General features: G+C 42.2%; 1 protein-coding gene across 7 annotated transcripts in view; it reads right to left on the bottom strand.

Annotated features, from left to right (window-relative positions):
• Nucleotides 1–19125, bottom strand: part of SPoCk (secretory pathway calcium atpase) — a 146800-nt gene that overhangs the window by 32148 nt on the left and 95527 nt on the right. For all 7 annotated transcript variants that reach the window (XM_068354137.1, XM_068354140.1, XM_068354136.1 and 4 more), the window contains 6 exons: nt 17300–17566; nt 7628–7795; nt 7332–7520; nt 6216–6503; nt 4978–5169; nt 38–185 (listed from right to left, as the gene is read on the bottom strand). In XM_068354137.1, coding sequence (XP_068210238.1) covers nt 38–185; nt 4978–5169; nt 6216–6503; nt 7332–7520; nt 7628–7795; nt 17300–17566 — 1252 coding nt within the window. The remainder of the gene's footprint in view (nt 1–37; nt 186–4977; nt 5170–6215; nt 6504–7331; nt 7521–7627; nt 7796–17299; nt 17567–19125) is intronic.

The following is a 19125-nucleotide window of genomic DNA, read 5'->3' as shown; positions in this document are numbered from 1 at the left end:
GCGTACTCTTCCAGCTCTTGGTACCATAAAAACTTACCTGTTTCGAGTAGCTTTGATACAGCTTCATTAGCTAATTCCGAAAAACCTCCTTCAAAGACGACCTGACCCTCACAAATATATCCAACACCTGTTACATGACATTCGTCACCTTCCGACGTGACAATTCCAGTAACAGTCATTTCATTCTGGAAAAAAATAAAACAAAATTACAGTGCTTTGCAACACCTAATCACTGAAAAGGGGAATATTTAGTTACAAAAACAATTAAGTTTTTCCCTTTTATTTTACAATAATCCCAACAAGAATTTAATAAAGTAATTATGGATGTTATTATCACTGAAATTAAGAAATATCATGATTAACAACTGATCTTATCATCAATGAAATTATGAATTATAATGATTAACAGAGTTACAAACAGAATTTTGTCATTTGGAGTATATCAATTTATCATACTGTGAAGATAACGGCAAATAATGGTAAGGTACAAGACTTCATTACAAAAAGTATGCACTGCATTCATATTTCTGAGAAATATCGATGAGTTAACCCTTTCATTTCCAAGGAGTCTAGTGTTCAAATAAAAGAGCCTCATATAATAAAATAAAATCATAATAAGGGAGAAATTTCCTCTATGCTTCCATTTCATATAATCAAATTTCCTTATCCATAAATGTTTGGCCATTATCTGGTTATCAAAATGCCATATGCAACCTTGAAAAATCTTTCTTTTAATATTAAAGTTTTAACTGTGAGATCTTTACAAGAAAGGTTATCTAAACACTCCAAAATGACAAATTTGTATTTTTCCTAATGTACAAACCTTTAGCTATTTAACCCTTTTACCCCCAGGCTTTTTGTCGATGTCTCACAGGATGTAGATACAGGAGAGGAGGTTCCTAGCCCCCTCGTCCCGTCTCTTTTAGTCGCCTCTTACGACACGCAGGGATAACGTTGGCACTATTCTTGTATGGCGTACCAGGTGAAAATGAGAGTGGTGAGAGACTGGTAGATATGTGTGTTAAGCAAGAGATGGTGATAAGTAATAGCTTTTTCAAAAAGAAAGATAAAAATAAGTATACATGGGTAAGAGTGATAAATGGAAGAGTAGTAGAAAGGGCATTAATGGATTATGTGTTGATAACTAAAAGAATGTTTGGAAGATTGAAAGACGTGCACGTGTTTAGGGGTATGGCTAACGGTATGTCTGATCATTTTTTGGTGGAAGGAAAATTAGTTGTAGCAAAAGAATGGGGGAATAGAGTAGGTGGATGTAAAAGGGAGGTAGTGAGGGTTGAAGAGCTAATGAAACCGGGGGTAAAAAGTAAATATCAGGAAAGGTTGAAAATGATATATGACAAAGTGAAAGTAAGAGAAACTGGCAATTTAGAGGAGGAGTGGAAGTTAGTAAAAGAAAATTTTGTTGGGATTGTAAGTGATGTGTGTGGAAAGAAGGTTGTTGGAGGCAGCATGAGGAAGGGCAGTGAATGGTGGAATGAAGGAGTGAAGGTAAAAGTGGAAGAGAAAAAGAGGGCTTTTGAAGAATGGCTGCAGAGTAATAGTATAGAGAAGTATGAAAAATATAAAGAGAAAAATGTGGAAGTAAAGCGCAAGGTACGTGAGGCAATGAGGGCAGCTGACCTGAGGTGGGGTCAGGGATTAGGTCATTCATATGAAGAAAATAAGAAGTTTTGGAAAGAAGTGAAGAGAGTAAGGAAGGCTCGCTCAAGAATGGAAGAGACAGTGAAAGATGGAAATGGAAGGTTGTTAAAAGGAGAGGAGGAAAGGAAAAGATGGGCGGAATATTTTGAAAGTTTACGGAATGTTGAGGATAATAGGGAGGCAGATATAATTGCTGTTGCAGGTGTTGAGGTGCCAGTGATGGGAGATGAGAATGAGAGAGAGATTACAATAGATGAAGTGAGGAGAGCACTAGATGAAACGAGAGTAGGAAAAGCATCTGGTATGGATGGTGTGAGAGCTGAGATGTTGAAGGAGGGGGGGGTGTGACTGTACTTGAATGGTTGATGAGATTGTTTAATATGTGTTTTGTGTTGTCAATGGTACCAGTAGATTGGGTTTGTGCATGTATTGTACCACTATATAAGGGTAAGGGAGATGTGCTTGAGTGTTGTAATTCAAGAGGTATTAGTTTGTTAAGCGTAATTGGAAAAGTGTATGGTAGAGTATTGATTAATAGGATCAAGGATAAAACAGAGAATGCAATCTTGGAAATACAGGGTGGTTTTAGAAGAGGTAGGGGTTGTATGAATCAGATTTTTACAGTTAGACAGACATGCGAGAAATATTTAGCAAAAGGTAAGGAGGTGTATGTTGCGTTTATGGATCTGGAGAAAGCGTATGATACAGTTGATAGGGAAGCAATGTGGAATGTGATGAGGTTATATGGAGTTGGTGGAAGGTTGTTGCAAGCAGTGAAAAGTTTCTACAAAGGTAGTAAAGCATGTGTTAGGATAGGAAATGAAGTGAGTGATTGGTTTCCGGTGAGAGTGGGGCTGAGACAGGGGTGTGTGATGTCGCCGTGGTTGTTTAACTTGTATGTTGATGGAGTGGTGAGAGAGGTGAATGCTCGAGTGCTTGGACGAGGATTAAAACTGGTAGACGAGAATGACCATGAATGGGAGGTAAATCAGTTGTTGTTTGCGGATGATACTGTACTGGTTGCAGACACAGAAGAGAAGCTTGGATGATTAGTGACAGAATTTGGAAGTGTGTGTGAGAGAAGGAAGTTGAGAGTTAATGTGGGTAAGAGTAAGGTTATGAGATGTACAAGAAGGGAAGGTGGTGCAAGGTTGAATGTCATGTTGAATGGAGAGTTACTTGAGGAGGGGGATCAGTTTAAGTACTTGGGGTCTGTTGTTGCAGCAAATGGTGGAGTGGAAGCAGATGTACGTCAGAGAGTGAATGAAGGTAGCAAAGTGTTGGGGGCAGTTAAGGGAGTAGTAAAAAATAGAGGGTTGGGCATGAATGTAAAGAGAGTTCTATATGAGAAAGTGATTGTACCAACTGTGATGTATGGATCGGAGTTGTGGGGAATGAAAGTGATGGAGAGACAGAAATTGAATGTGTTTGAGATGAAGTGTCTAAGGAGTATGGCTGGTGTATCTCGCGTAGATAGGGTTAGGAACGAAGTGGTGAGAGTGAGAACGGGTGTAAGAAACGAGTTAGCGGCTAGAGTGGATATGAATGTGTTGAGGTGGTTTGGCCATGTTGAGAGAATGGAAAATGGATGTCTGCTAAAGAAGGTGATGAATGCAAGAGTTGATGGGAGAAGTACTAGAGGAAGGCCAAGGTTTGGGTGGATGGATGGAGTGAAGGAAGCTCTGGGTTATAGGAGGATAGATGTGAGCGAGGCAAGAGAGCGTGCTGGAAATAGGAATGAATGGCGAGCGATTGTGACGCAGTTCCGGTAGGCCCTGCTGCTGCCTCCGATGCCTTAGATGACCGCGGAGGTAGCAGCAGTAGGGGATTCAGCATTATGAAGCTTCATCTGTGGTGGATAATGTGGGAGGGTGGGCTGTGACACCCTAGCAGTACCAGCTGAACTCTGTTTAGTCCCTTGTTAGGCTGGGAGGAACGTAGAGAGTAGAGGTCCCCTTTTTGTTTTTGTTTCTTTGTTGATGTCAGCTACCCCCCAAAATTGGGGGAAGTGCCATGGTATATGTATGTATGTATGTACCCCCAGGCTATTTGGAACTTTTCCAACCCTTAACCCCCAGGCATTTTTTTTTTTTTTTCAAGCACATTTTGCAATATATATTTTTTAAATTGTTCCAACAGCCTTAATTTTCATCATAGAGAGGTCAGGTTGGTCTCATTCTTTTGGAAAATGCCTGAAGTCTCATAAAGTTATCAAAAATATGCAAAAAAAAAAAAATGTAAATAGCAGTTTTTTGCAAGGACGTACCAGTACATCCATGGGGGTAATGGGACAAGTCTTGTGAAATGTACCAGTACGTCCATTGGGGGTAAAAGGGTTAATAGGGATTATCTTCAGGCTCCGTCAAAAGATAATCTTTGTTAAATAGCGTTAGGTTTGTTAGTGACAGAACAATGAGAGTTATTTAAACATTGTAAGACTGCATCTAGAATTCTAGATTCTAATAAGCTGTTCTTATAACTGGAGGTTTCTCAATATTAAACCAGAAAATATCCAAAATAATGATGGACCCAGATAAATTCAATCACAGATGCTTGAGACAGTATAAGGATGGACCTATAACCCTTAAAACTGTAGCTGCACTCAATAATTTATTTTCAAAAATGAAAATGTAAAATACTGATACTCTCCAGATTGGTTTTTATTACTGAAACATTCCTAGATTTACACCAATCAAAATAAGCATCTCATTGCTTTTCATATATATCATTGGTCGACTGTATGTGAGTATATCCTTGCTTCATCATATTTATTACAACAATGGACAGAATCTTAATCATAGGAGTTTGTGGCCGAGTGGCCAATAGTGTATATTTTCCTTCAAAACCATTCAAACCAAAATCTTTGGGGTTTAATGCTTTAAAGGAAGGTTGGGAATACACAGGTACCATCCAATTGTGTACCCCGTTCGACGTAGCAGCCTTGCATAGCAGTCTTGAATGAGGGTACATGAATACGTACCCCCAAAAGAATTTTTGATAAGGAAAGGGTTAAAAAACTACAATGTTCACAATTCAATAGCCATTCAAACACTGCTAAGGGCATATCCATATTATTAAGACAAAAGGTTACTGTGCATGTTGGAACAAATGATATTTAAATTTTGAAGTCAAACCTTACCAGAAAGTTTATCAAACCATAAAATAATTGATAAAACCTTGACATTTCAAAAACCATTTAATACAAACTATTCCATCTTTTAAAGTGTATAAATTCCCAGAAAAAAACGGACCATAAATAAAAAAAGCATCCTATTTACTACCCAACTGTATTTTTGATAGAATCTTGCAACTCACTTTAGTCAGTGTGCCAGTCTTGTCAGAACACACTGTTGTTACACAACCGAGAGTTTCCACTGTGTGCAGACCCTTCACGAGAGCAGAGCGTAAAGCCATGCGACGGATGCCAAGGCACAGTGTCATAGTCACAACAATTGGCAGACCTTCAGGAATAGCAGCAACAGCTAAACTTACTGCAATATTAAAAATCTGAAAGAGAAAATATTGTTTATAGTGCATCATGTTACCATTGATAGAAGTGAAGGTATTATCATTATTTTTATTAGCCAAGCTACAATCCTAGTAAGAAACGCAGGATGCTACAAGGCCAAGGGCTCCATCCAGCAAAGAATCAATTACTTGAACATATGTTATTTTGATTGTTCATTACTTCCCTTGTAATTTATCTATTTCCTCGTTTCCTTTCATCACTGAGCTATTTTTCCCTATTGGAATCCTTGGGCTTATAGCATCCTGCTTTTCCAACTAGGGCTTGTAGCTTTGCTTGTAATAATAATAATAATAATAATAATAATAATAATAATAATAATAATAATAATAATAATAATAATAATAATAATAATAATAATAATAATAATAAAAATATAAGTAGAATAAAACTTTTGGCCTTTTATACTCCCCTTATTTGCCAGGACCAATTATATTCAATAAATTCTTTTCCAAACTATAGAACCTAAAAAACTAACACTAATACATAAAATTTGTGATCATCATATACTGTTTACCTTCTTAATTTTATGCTTTTTTATGCTTTTTTTTCCTCCCACTAAACCCGCCAACCCCCTCAGTGTAGGACAGCATCAATTGTGCACCCAGATGTGTAGTAAATTACTACACTAAGTGGATAAGGAAGTAAACAGTATACTTTATTCAATAGTTAATACATTAGAATAAAGCAGGGTTTACAACATCAAACCCGGTTGTCGAACCTGCTTGTCAAACGGTTCGAAGGGGTGGAAGCAGTCACAAATGCCTAAGGCTTGTGAACAATGAAGCCCTGCCCACAAAAGTCAGGCGAGAGCAGACTTTCTTCGAACCATTCGACAAACGTGTTCAACAACCAAATACCCCGATCACACGTTTGAACATCACTTCAAACTCTTGTCTGTCGAACCGCGTTCAACGAACTGTTCGACCGTGTAAACCCCACTTAAGATTCTGTATAATTAACTTCATTAGATTCTAGTTAAAATAACAAACAACAGCTGATTATTAAAACATTTCTTAAAACTTACCTTGTGTATTGGTATGCCTTGGTACAACCCTAATAAAAACACGATGCCAATAAAGGCAAAGGAAAATATCGACAGTTTTTTGGCTAGTTCATCCATGTTTTTCTGTAAGGGAGTCCGTGGTGCCTCCTCTTCTTGCATCATACGGAAAAGTTCTCCGAACTGCGACTTTTCTCCCGTGCTGATAACTATGCCCTTTCCTCGTCCAGTTCGTACAAAAGTTCCCATGTAGGCAATATTTGCAATGCTGCCTGATGTTCCATAATTGTTCGTAGAGATTATTCCACAATGCTAAAAAGTAAAAAGTGTGGGTATTACTTTACAGTACAGTATCAATAAATTACATACATTTTCAGATACCCTATTAAATCCTAATACTGTACTAAAAAAAATACAATAAAACTAAAATATGGAGGAAAAATATCAATGGTGATCTATAAAATATGTTTCATAGATACTTGTACCAAATCCTTTTTATTGTCTAAATCAACAGTGCAACTCAATTTCCAAGCACTCTAATATTTTTTTTTTCTTGTATATTTGGCAATTTGAATGCCTTTAATTTTCTTGCCTAATTCTGGATTACTTTCCCCTTTCTAAGACAAACTAAAAATCACAGAAACATGATTCCATTAATACAAAATTCCTTCTTATTTTGCAACTTCTTATAAGTCCTGATATCTTTAACAGCAACTTCAACAGTCAGTGATCTTATCAAACTTTGCATTAGTAAGCTCTCATTTTCCTTTTGCATATTTACTCAAATGCCCATCAATATTAATTGCTCAGACAAGAAATAAATATATTTGCATCACACAACATATTGTAACTGTAACTTCCATATTAGGATCAATTAGTCTGTGAGCCCCTTTTCTCCCATCTTATCCTCAGATGCTACTCTCATGTATAGAGATTTATTTAAAACTCAAGTCATCATACTTCTCATATAAATCATCTTTATATATGATAATGAATAACTACATAAAAAAAGAATAAATATACCATGAATAACAATTCAATTAGTAATGTAATAGAGTACAAAAGGGGGAAAATAAGGTTATGTAACACATTCAAACTAAAACATAAAAACTTAAAATCAATTCTATAAGGTACACCTACTTTAGAGGCTGGCTCTGTTTCTCCAGTGAAGCTCGATTCATCAATACTGAGATCAGATGCTTCAAACAATCGTAAGTCAGCTGGTATCCTGTCACCAATTGCAAGATGAACAATGTCCCCAGGAACCAGTTCTCTGGCTTGGTATTCACGCACGTTGCCATCTCGAAGGCACATGCAAGTAGCGGGAACCTGTTAGATAAGAAATCAAAGAACATTAAAAGAATTTTAAAAGTAGAATGTTAAGTAGCACAAATTTCTAGATTTATTGAGATTAAGAGTATGGTTTTACATCTTACCTGCTTTTTAAGTTCTTCAATTGCCTTGTCTGTCCGGAGCTCTTGAATAAATGCAACGGTAGCCACAATAACAATAGCCAGTGTAATAACAACAGCATCATCAAATTGAGCCATGCACAGAGAAACAAATGCTGAAGCTAACAGCAAAAGGATCAGTGGCTCCTTGAACTGAAAAAAAAAAAAAAAAATAAGCAAATTGCTGAAGTAATAGTATGATAAATGTTATTTTACATGATACCGTATTAACCGACTAATGCAAAAGTGAAAATTATAAATTACATAGTCTTTGAAATACCAAGTATGTAAAGATTTTAAATACTGAATAACCAGAATATTTGGAAATACAGTACTGTATTAACATTTGCCAAGGGAGAGCAATTCCTGTACCATCACCACCACTCAAAACTCCCTTATCAAAATCTGTGGCAGCCTATTGGAAACATCGGTGCCTGGCGATCAGCTGGATTGGGGTTCGAGATCTGATCAAGCTCAATACTGTAGTTTCATGTGGGGTCTGCAACCTCGCCATCCTTGTAAGCTAAGGAAGGAGGGTTTGGGGGAGGCTATAGGTCTATTAGCAGCCATTCCCTAGCCCTTCCTGGTCCTGGCTTGGGTGGAGAGGTTTCTTGGGCGTTGATCTAATGTATACAGTATATGGTCAGTCTCTAGGGCACTGTCATTCTCCCTTGCTTATGCCATTCATAAGTGACCTTTGAAACTTTAAAATCTATAGATTTGTTGTCAATCAAGAAACCCAGCTTATGGAAACCTTAAGTAAGAATTTGCACATGACATTTAGCTTATTCCTGTCTACAAACAGTAAGGAAAACTGATAATAAAACTAGAAACATAACCTCCTTATCAAAGGTATTTAAGGCATTTTTAAATGAATTTCACAAACAATTTTTTCATACAATATCACTAACTCATATCACACACCCCTCCTTTTTTTTTCCAACAGTTCTCTTAACTTGTTTTTTAACGATGTTCCTTAAGATTTTTCGGGGTTGTTTATCAGTTCAGCAGGTTTTTTCTTATCAACTTTTATAGGGTCAGGAACATGGGAATGCTCTTCTTTTTCCCGACAGTTCATAACACTTGTTATCTATTTGTGGAAGCTGTTCAAGACTCGTCACTGAGATTTTTTTTTTATATTAAAATCCTTCCTTGACAGTAACAGATTAGACATTAAACATATACAGTTGTCACATATAGGACAAATAATGTAACAGAAATAAAGTAAATGCGCAGGAAGTAGGGCGGATATTGCCAATGTATGACTTCGTCTCCCTGATCCATAAGTTTTGTGGGAAGCAGTTTGAGATACTCATTTTTGCTTGGTTTTTGATGACCAAAGCAAACGTGTACTGAATCGGTTTCCATGTTAACAGGTACACCGGGGAGAGGAGACGCAGAGTGAGAGCCAGTCTGGTGTGGTTACATCACCTGCCACTGCTACCCTTGGGCAAGACAAGCCCTCAAACCCCCAGTAATGTAGGGGAAATAAGAAGACTCAGAGTGGGTCGAAGGCAGTTAAGTTCGAGTCCTACTCGTGAGTGGGCAACCCTCACTAGGCCCACCTGCCATGGTAAGCCTACCTCAATCATAGCGGACGTCCATATGCCATAGGACGTCCAACGATTTCCTTTTGAAATAATTCGTAGTCATGCAAATGTCTCCCCGAGTGTAAATATTGTATTAGTTAAAAGTTAATTCCATTGTATTTGACAGATGAAATCATTTAAGAGTCAGTGAGAAACTTATAATTTTTCTGTTATGTAATATCAAAGTTCGATTTCACTCGCTTTGAAGAAGGTTTAGGCTCATTTTTGTTGTGAAAATTAACTTAGACAATAAATCCTCTTACGATGTAACAATTGTCTAATTCACCGCCCCACAATCATGTATTATTATGTAATTGACCCACGCCCTGTGACAACAGTACTATTAACAGCATTTCCCGGAGCTAACAGTTCTTCATCAGGATACATTACATGCAGTTACCTATACTGTACTGTATGCCTTTGAGAAGGATCAACATGTCGTCAGCTGTTGTGTGAATTTTAATAAAAGAAACAAGTGATGTCAAGAGCTTGTAAAGCTCATCACTATCAAAAGATAGCCGAACTAGTGAGTTGTCCAAAAGTGGAGGCATGTCATTTTCGTCGTCATTCCCACTATAATCAACTAGCCTACCTACTTCCCCCCTTCTGCCCTGAAGTAACAGCAAGTTTCCTTTCAAGCTTAGAATTGTTAACTTGATCAACAACCATTGAAACATACTTTTCCATCAATACGGAGAGGTAAACACAAACTTCACAACGATTATCTAAATCACAGTATTACTCCAAAAAGGATACACAAAGGGAATGCAAATCATGATCTCCCAGAAAGAGTTCCTGTGCACATTCAAAGCAATAATTGCTTACAAGACCAAAGGAAGACTTCTTAATGCACAGTATGTAAACAATCTGAAGAATATGTGATCATGGCGGATTGATGGAAAAAACTGAAGAGAAGAAGCAATACGAACATCAGGGAAGGATCATAGAAATATAAAAAATTTTAAGTAATTTTTATTTTTCCTAACATACTTACCGAGAACTACTTTCTTAGGAGTTACCAGTAACCTCCTCTCTACCGACCAGAGTTTTGTGTAGTTTACCCTCCACCTCGTTTTCTAAGGAAGCCTACCCCCGGCATTAAGGAATGTGCCCCGAGGGTAGGCTTATCATAGGTCGATGTCCGGACGGGTCAGCCTCATCAGTAAGTTCTATTGGATTAGCACAATGCTAGTAAGGGAAGAGAGGCACTCGGGGAAGGAAGGGAGGGCCATTACCCGAAAGTAGTTCTCGGTAAGTATGTTAGGAAAAATAAAAATTACTTAAAATTTTTTATTTGTTCCAACACGAATACTTACCTCGAACTACTTTCTTAGGAGACTTACACTTTAGGAGGCGGGAGTGCTATTCTGACCCCCTGACCCGAGACGTGGAGGCCAAGAGGCCCAGGGATAACGGGACCTACTAGAAAACGGATGTGAAGGTAACTACACAAGAGTTCACGTTAGTGTCTAAGTACTCACCCTTTGAAAAACTTCTTCTGAAGCTCCTTCCAGTAGCGTAGTCGTGAAGAATGTGTTATCCAATGGTATCAGTTGGTACTCCCCGAAGAGGCTAGGAAGCAACTGGGTAGGAGGAAGGAAACCACACTTGTGCCTACCGGTTGCTAGCCTTGATTGCGCCTGGGGCTTTTACCGTTACACCGCTTGGAGGGCGGAGATGACTGTTCCAATGGAGAACCCGTCTAAGGACTTCCTCGAGTAGTCCTTGAGGTAATGGGCAGTAAAGGTTGACTGGTTCGACCAAGTACCTGCTCGCAGGATCTGACCCACTGCCATGTTTTTCTCAAAGGCTAAGGAGGTGCTCAGGCCCCTGATGTCATGAGGTCGGGGGGTGCCTGGCACTGCTATGCCATCTTCCTTGTAGGCTCTGGCAATAACTTGTCTCAACCAGAAGGAAATGGTGTTCTTGGAAACTTATTTCTTATTAATACCTGTGGATACGAAGAGGCTCTTGATGCCTGGGCAGAGATGAGCTGTTCTTTCCAGGTATTTTCTAATTGTCCGTACAGGGCATAATTTTAAATCTTCTGCATTACCCGTCCTAGGGATGGCAGGAATTGAGAAACCTTCGAACTTCGGATCCCAGACTGCTGGGTTCTGAGTCTTAGCCACAAAAGAAGGCACAAACTTGAAGGATACTTCTTTCCACCCCTTCGAATGAGAAATGTCATATGACAGACCATGGATCTCACCCACTCTCTTAGCAGACGCCAAGGCCAGCAAGAAGACGGCCTTGAGGGTGAGATCTCTGTCCACGATATCCTTCAAAGGTTCAAAGGGGGGATGACACAACATCTTCAGGACCTTGGCTAAATCCCACTGGGGCACCCTACTCGCCTGTGGGGGTCAGGACTGCTCGAAACTCTTGACAAGCATCGCTATGTGTCTCGAGGCCCCCAGGTCGATGCCCTTCAAGAGGAAGACTTGGCCTAAGGCGGCCCGAACTCCTTTTATGGCTGGGATTGACATTCCCACCTTGTCTCTAAGAAACACCAGAAAATCTGCTATGTCTGGGACAGAGGCCTTAAGAGGTTTAATGTGCCTCTCAGAGCACCACTTCGTGAAGGAGGCCCACTTAGCCTGGTAGACCGCGGCTGACGACTTTCTCAGGTATAGAGACATTCTCTTAGCCGTGGACGAAGAATATCCTTCTTTCTTCAGGAGCCGCTCGATAGTCTCCAGGCATGAAGACGTAGGGAGAGTGGGTTGTCGTGGAGCCAGAGAAAATGAGGTTGATGCAGAAGGTCTGACCTGTCGGGCAGAGGCCACGGTGGTTGACTCGTTAGGTCTTTTAGGTCCGCGAACCACTCTCTCTCCGGCCACCAGGGCGCTACCAAAGTCATTTTTAGGTTTCGGGCTGTCCTTACTCTGTTGAGCACTTGACTTATCAACATGAAAGGGGGAAAAGCGTACACATCTAGATTGTCCCACTTGTGTTGAAAGGCGTCTTCTAAGGCTGCTTTCGGGTCTGGCACAGGAGAGCAATATACGGGGAGTTGGGCGTTGAGTTTTGTTGCAAAGAGGTCCATCACCGGGGAACCCCAACGTTGGATGATGAGCTTGGCTACTTCTGGGAGAAGGGACCATTCTGTCCCTACTATTTGGCCTACTCTGCTGAGGCCGTCGGCCAGTACGTTTTTCTTCCCGGGAATGAACCTTGCTAACAATACCACTTGGTTCTCTTCTGCCCAATCTAGGATTTCTATGGTGAGATCGCACAACTCCTTTGACTTCAAGCCTCCTTGTTTCTTTATGTATGCCACTACCGTGGCGTTGTCGCACATCAACGCCACGGTGTTTCCCTTTAGCAGACTCGCGAAGTGTAGGCAAGCCTTCTGGACTGCCTTCAACTCCAGGACATTGATGTGGAGTTCTTTCTCCCCGTCCAACCAGGTCCCTCATGCTGTTTCGAACAGTAGTAACTCGGGTGGATCGCTCCCGAAGGGCATCCCCTTGAGTGAGTTCGACCGGCAATGCCACCATTCCAGGGAGGGTTTCGTGTTTGGTAGGACTGGGATTAGAACCTGTTGTGAGTCCAGTTGGCACCAGAGGTTCTTCAGGTTCCATTTTATGGCTCTGAGCCTTACCCTCCCTTGGGGAACTAATTTCTCCAATTAGACCAGGTGACCTATCAGCTTCTGCCAGTCTTTCACTCTCTTGGGACGCTCTGACAGGAACGGCTGAATGATTTTCATGAGGTTTCTTATTCTGTCCTCCGAAGGGAAGGCTTTTCCCAGAATGGTATCCAATGTCATTCCCAAGTAGTTCATTCTGGTGGACGGGGATAGGTTTGACTTCTTCGGGTTGATTACGATCCCCAGATCTTTGCAAAACTGGAGGAGTTTCATCCCTTGTTCCTCCAAGAGGCCCTTTGAGGCGGAAAGAAGCAACCAGTCGTCCAGGTATCGGATGAGGCGAATGCCTCGTTCGTGAGCCCACACTGAGACAGTCGTGAAGACTCTCGTGAACACCTGGGGTGCTGTTGACAGTCCGAAGCAAAGGGTCCTGAATTGCAGGATCTGGGAGCCCCATTTCACCCGGAGGAACTTTCAACTCGAGGGGTGGATCGGAATTTGGAAGTATGCGTCCTTGAGGTCTATGGTCATCATGTAATCTTTCTCCCTCAAGGACAGCAGGACTGACTTCGGAGTGTCCATTTTGAAGTCCGTCTTCTTGATGAATTTGTTGAGAGCCGACAGATCTATAACCGGTCTCAACCCCCCCGTCGCTTTTTCTACCATGAACAGACAACTGTAGAAACCTGGCCCTGGGAGAAGAACTTCTTCCATGGCGCCCTTCTCTAACATGGAGGACACCTCCTCTTGAAGGGCGGTCCTCTTTAACGGGTCTCTGGGAGCTAGCCATTCCGCCCGGCTGGCCGGGATAAGAGGGGGTGGTTCTGTTAAGAACGTTAGTCTGTAGCCCTCCTTTAGTACGGATACTGTCCAAGGCTCTGCTCTGTGAGCCTTCCATGCTTGCCAATGAAGTCTGAGACATCCCCAACCCGAGGCTTGGGCGGTGACAGGGGGCCTCCCACTCTATATTCTTCTGGAGGAGCGGCCTGATCGGCCTCTCCCAGAGGCAGAGTAACCCAACCTGAAGGAGCTTGAAGGCGCTGGAGCTCCCCTGCGGGGGGGCTGAGGCGTTGCTGACCAGGAGGAAGAGGGAGCCTCTCTCCTCGTAGTGCTGGGAGAGGCCTGGGACGTCGCGGCACTATCCGAGACGGACCTCTTGTAGGGCGGTCTCCTCGAAGGCGTAGGTCTGGGGTTGATGGACTCCTTCTTCTTCGAGACCTTCTCCATGATGGCCTCTAGTTCCTTCAGGGGAAACAAGGACTCTCCCCACAAGGGTAAGCTCCGTATGGCCCGCGCTTCCCTGTATGGTACCTTCCGGGACACCTTCGTCAGTACGGTGTCTCTCTTACGGAGTACCCAGTTAGCCATCAGGGCGAGCGACTGGTAAGTCAAAAATTTAAGGGTTTTACCCCCGGAGGCCTTGCTGGTCAGGGTCCGCGGGGTCGAACGAGGCTTGTACCCCTAACAAGGTGGAAGCCCACCAGTCCAGCCAAGAGGAGACGTTCACTAAATCTCTCGACATCTCCTCCATCATGGAGGCCTCTGCTGGCGAGAAACAGACTGGGGCCGAAGAGGCCCTATCATCTGAGACGCCCTGACTCAGGATGTCGATGGATGACTCCACCTTACAGGGGCCAGGATGACGCCCTTCTGGCACATATACTTTGCCTTGGGTTCTGAGGCCCTGTAGCAATTTTGAGGAACTCTGGATTTTGGGGGCTTCGGCATTACCGGCCACAACCTTGTCTACATACTCCTGCCCTAGGACCAGATCTCGGGCTAGAGGCAGCGCTAGAGACGTCTTAGGCTGGGTAGGGGTCTGCATAATTCTTAATAGGCTTGACCTCCAGTAATCCTCATCTGTAGCTGAAGGTTCCTCGATTTTGTTGTGTCTACTGATAAGTCCAACCACCCTCCTATAGGACGAGTCCTCCGTTGGTGAACCCTCCCTTCCGTCAGCCGAGGCCTCGGCTTGGGGCCGGGGAGCTGGGTTACCGGGCACGCCGACTGGACGTCTAGCTCTTGGTGCCAGGGGTGCCGTCCTACCGAGGTACTGGATTTCATCTGCGGGGACGTCCGCACCAGGGGCCTGGGTTAACGCAGGCATCGCTGGTTCAGCGGGGACTCTCGTCCGCCCAAGGGCATTGGGTGCCGAGGACGCGGTTCCCGTGGGCTGACCCGACAGCGGGAACCGTTCCTTCCGACCCGAAGGCCGCACCAGCTGGGCTGGTTCGGCCAGGCCGCCCGACAAGAAGCACGTTTCCGCCCGCTGGGCGGGGTGAACCAGAGGCTTCGAGGACTTATGCCTTCTTGTAGAGTCCTTCCTGCGATCTAGGTCGCGAGGGTCAAGGTCGTGTTTTGAGGGAGGCATCCTTGGCGAACACTCTCTGGACCAGCGGTCCGGGGAACAAAGCACCTTTGAGTCCCGGGGTACAAAGACCCAGTCGCCATCAGGAGACCTACTCCTCCTATACTTACGCCCTGGGGAGCGGGAGCGCTTGCTACTGTACCGGGAGCGCGATCTCGAACGGGAACGCTTGCTCCTGGACCGCTCCCTCCGACGACGGTGTTTTACCCTGACTTCCTCCTCCGACGAGAAATAAACATCCGACGAACCCGACGACACTGAGCTTATCGCATGTCGGCCAGTAGCGGGGACTGCGGGGGACTTCTTCGCGCGTTGAGTGCCCGAGGTCGACGGCTGGAGGAAATCTTCGGGGACTTCCGTGAGGGGGGGGCGGGAACGATTCAAAACGCTCCATGTCAGGGAGCCAAGGGTCCAGGGCCACTTCCATCATTAAGGGTGACCTCCCCGGCGTCTTCGGAAGCCTCCAACCGAAGGCATCATTACCCGAAGATCGTAACTTCTTCTGGTTGTCTCCGCCTAACGAAGACCCAGAAGCACAGGCCCACGAGGGCGGCGAAGACACAGACACTGCATTACTACCCCAAAAGGGGTCATCGGAGGACACGTGCCCCCCGAGCACAAGGGCCGACTCTCCGGACGCACTACTGGGTTCTTCACTAGCCCTAGAAGGGCCCGCAATCGGCACTGCACTTTCACTAGGTTCCTGGGGAAGGACGCCTTGTTCTTTCTCTACACCAGACTTACCTAGTCCCCTACTCTGTGTGGGGGACGGCGAAACAGAGGCCCCGTCGGACCGCTCACTGGGTGATGGTAGCGGCGAAGTAACACTAGCTTTCCTGGGGGAACGTTTCGCCGATTTTCTCTTTTTCGTACCGTACCGTACACACTGGATATCGCTCCAGTCTACACATTCGGGGCACGTATCTGCTGACGAACAAACCCTTCCCCTACGGGAGGAGCAAAGGGAGTGAGGATCCACTTCAGGCTTGGAGAGGAACGCTCCACACGATTTACCGGCTCTTGGCCCCGGACAACAGCAGATTTGCTCCATAATGCACACAACGCAAGACACAAGCACGAAGGGAATCAATGAATACACTGGGTAAGCACACGGGTGGAAGGTGAACACACAGGAACACCTGGGAAAAGTACACTGGAAAACACAAGTTACCACGCGGGGAACACGTGGGGCACTAGAACGCACACAAAGGATCGATAGAGAACGAGAGTAAACACGTCGCGACCAGAGAACTTACTGATGAGGCTGACCCGGCCGGACATCGACCTACGATAAGCCTACCCTCGGGGCACATTCCTTAATGCCGGGGGTAGGCCTCCTTAGAAAACGAGGTGGGGGGTAAACTACAAAAAACTCTGGTCGGTAGAGAGGAGGTTACTGGTAACTCCTAAGAAAGTAGTTCGAGGTAAGTATTCGTGTTGGAACAAAGGAAATTTTATCATCAAAATTATGTTTCAGTGTATGAAACTTCATTTGCAGTCAATAACAAGGGAGGATGGGCTGTGGCACCCTAGCAGTACCAAGCAAACTCGGCTGAATCCCTCGTCAGGCTGGGAAGAGCGGAAAGAGGAAAGGTCTCTTGTTCCTTTTTTTATGCCCTTTAACCCAATTTGGGAGAAGTATCTTGGTAAATAGATAGATAGATGTTTCTTTATATTTCTAAAATTTTCTGTGTATGTATACAGAGATTTTCTTTATATTTCTAAAATTTTCTGTATATATACAGAACTATTATTTCATATTAAATATGTATTTTTTACTATCAGAGCTTATTTTAGTCTAGTTTTTTAGCTACCAGTATATGTCATCATTAGTGTGAGATGGAGAGATCAAATATATGGTTTCTTAACAAACAATAATGTGAATTTGACCTTTGTATTAATAATCAAAGAACCAGCCATGTACAATCGGAAAAGATATACAGAGGGATGTTACAGTTACATAATTTTTTTTTCTTTCCCTAACGCAAACTAAACAGTAGGTATGAATATCTTCATTGGCCATAATCCAGTATTTCCTTGATAATCTATAGCAACCAAATATTCCTATGTCTTATGGCAAAAAAAGAAAAAAAAATTGTACTTACTTGGCCTAAGTACTTTTTCCAGAGTGGATCATCTTCGGTTTCCGTAAATTCGTTGTAACCTACCAGCTGCCTGCGGGTGAGAACCTCACGGGAGGGTAAACCAACGTTTGCGTCAGTGTGAAGGAGGCGGGCCACCTCCTCCCATGGCAACCCGCCCCCCTCCCGCCCACTCACCCACATTCCAGCTGATGCGTCTTCTGTGGCAACACTTTCCTCTTGATTTGTTGTATTATTTTGCTCTGGGTTCGGGGATGGCACAACTCCCTCCTGGAAACCAAAAAAAAGAAATTTAAATACACTGAGCTGATGATGTATTTAAATATCAACATAGTACTGAATGTAGCATATCATAGCCTTTAAAGAGTGCAAAAACTTTCAGATATAAAAAAAAAAAAAGCGATGGTGACTCCTTATTCATACGTATATTTAAAGGTTCAATATCGAAGCAAAAAACTTAATTTGGTGTAAATCTTAAAGCAAATACTCTTTACAAAGTATTTTAAAGCAAACAACAATACCACTAGGTCACAAGAAGGCTTTATGAGGAGCATGTTGCAAAAATATGAAATGCTTTAAAATTCAGTGCATTGCAAGATTACTCATTTACCTCCATCCTCTTATTAACCCTTTTACCCCCAAGCTATTTGGAACTTTCCAATGTACCCGCAGGGGTTATTTTTTTTTCCAAGCACATTTTGCAGTATATTTTTTTTAAATTGCTCTAACAGCCTTAATTTTCGTCATAGAGAGGTCAGGTTGGTCTCACTCTCTTGGAAAATGCCTGAAGTTTCTAAAAAAAAATTATAAAAAAATATGCAAAAAAAAAAAAATGTAAATAGCAGTTTTTTTGCAAGGACATACCAGTACGTCCATGGGGGTAAAGGGATGAGTTTTGTGAAACGTACCAGTACGTCCTTTGAGGTAAAAGGGTTAACATCTAAAATTTAGGCACCATGCAAGAGCTAAATCTAAACGTAAAGTAAAAGTAATTTTTAATATTAGTAAATGCACATACTGCAAACATGTACAGTATATCTACAAACACTCAAATAATTTCCTATTACAGGAAATAAATATATATTGCAAGTAGCAAACAGCTTTGAGTTCAAATAAAATCCAAAATATATCATCATATTCTGAAGATACACTAATCTTTCATTTTCACTCTATGGTTATACATATAATTTAGAGTATGCCTGTGTAAACTGCATCTCCATTATAGTGTATGTAGATACACACCCCACTACAATTACTGGATACATTACTAATATTAATCAAAAACTATAAAACCAACTAATATTAATCACAAATCCAAAACTACAGATTACTTTGGTTATGTTGATGTATAAAAACTACTATGAAAGATGAAAATGACAGTTTATGTGAAATAAATGTCTATGAGTTTTAACATGGCTATAAATGAAGTACTCGTAAACTTTACTTGGCGATACTTTTAACGTAAAACGCTGCATATAATCCATGTCATGTGTCAGTCCTGTAACTTTCAAAGAACTTAAAAGTTTCCCAACAACAAACTACTACTCATGAAAATAAAAATAAATCCTTCTACTACACTTCCAAAAATAATTCTTTCTTCAAGTTGCATTGTAGCTACTTAACCTATACATGAATTACATTATATAACCTTGGTTTTAGAGTGAAGGAATCATGTTGGTGAACTTATAGATTATTACCAGTATAAAATCTTCCATTAAAAATAAAATTTCTTACTTTTATATCCACCTGATGTTCATATTGAATCTTCTCAAGAAGACCAGTTTAACTAACACTTAGCCGTAAAATGAGTTTTTTTTTTTTTTTTTTTA

This window comes from Palaemon carinicauda, chromosome 30 (assembly GCF_036898095.1).
Source record: "Palaemon carinicauda isolate YSFRI2023 chromosome 30, ASM3689809v2, whole genome shotgun sequence".
Classification (NCBI taxonomy): domain Eukaryota; kingdom Metazoa; phylum Arthropoda; class Malacostraca; order Decapoda; family Palaemonidae; genus Palaemon; species Palaemon carinicauda.
This window is presented reverse-complemented; position numbering and strand designations above follow the sequence as displayed.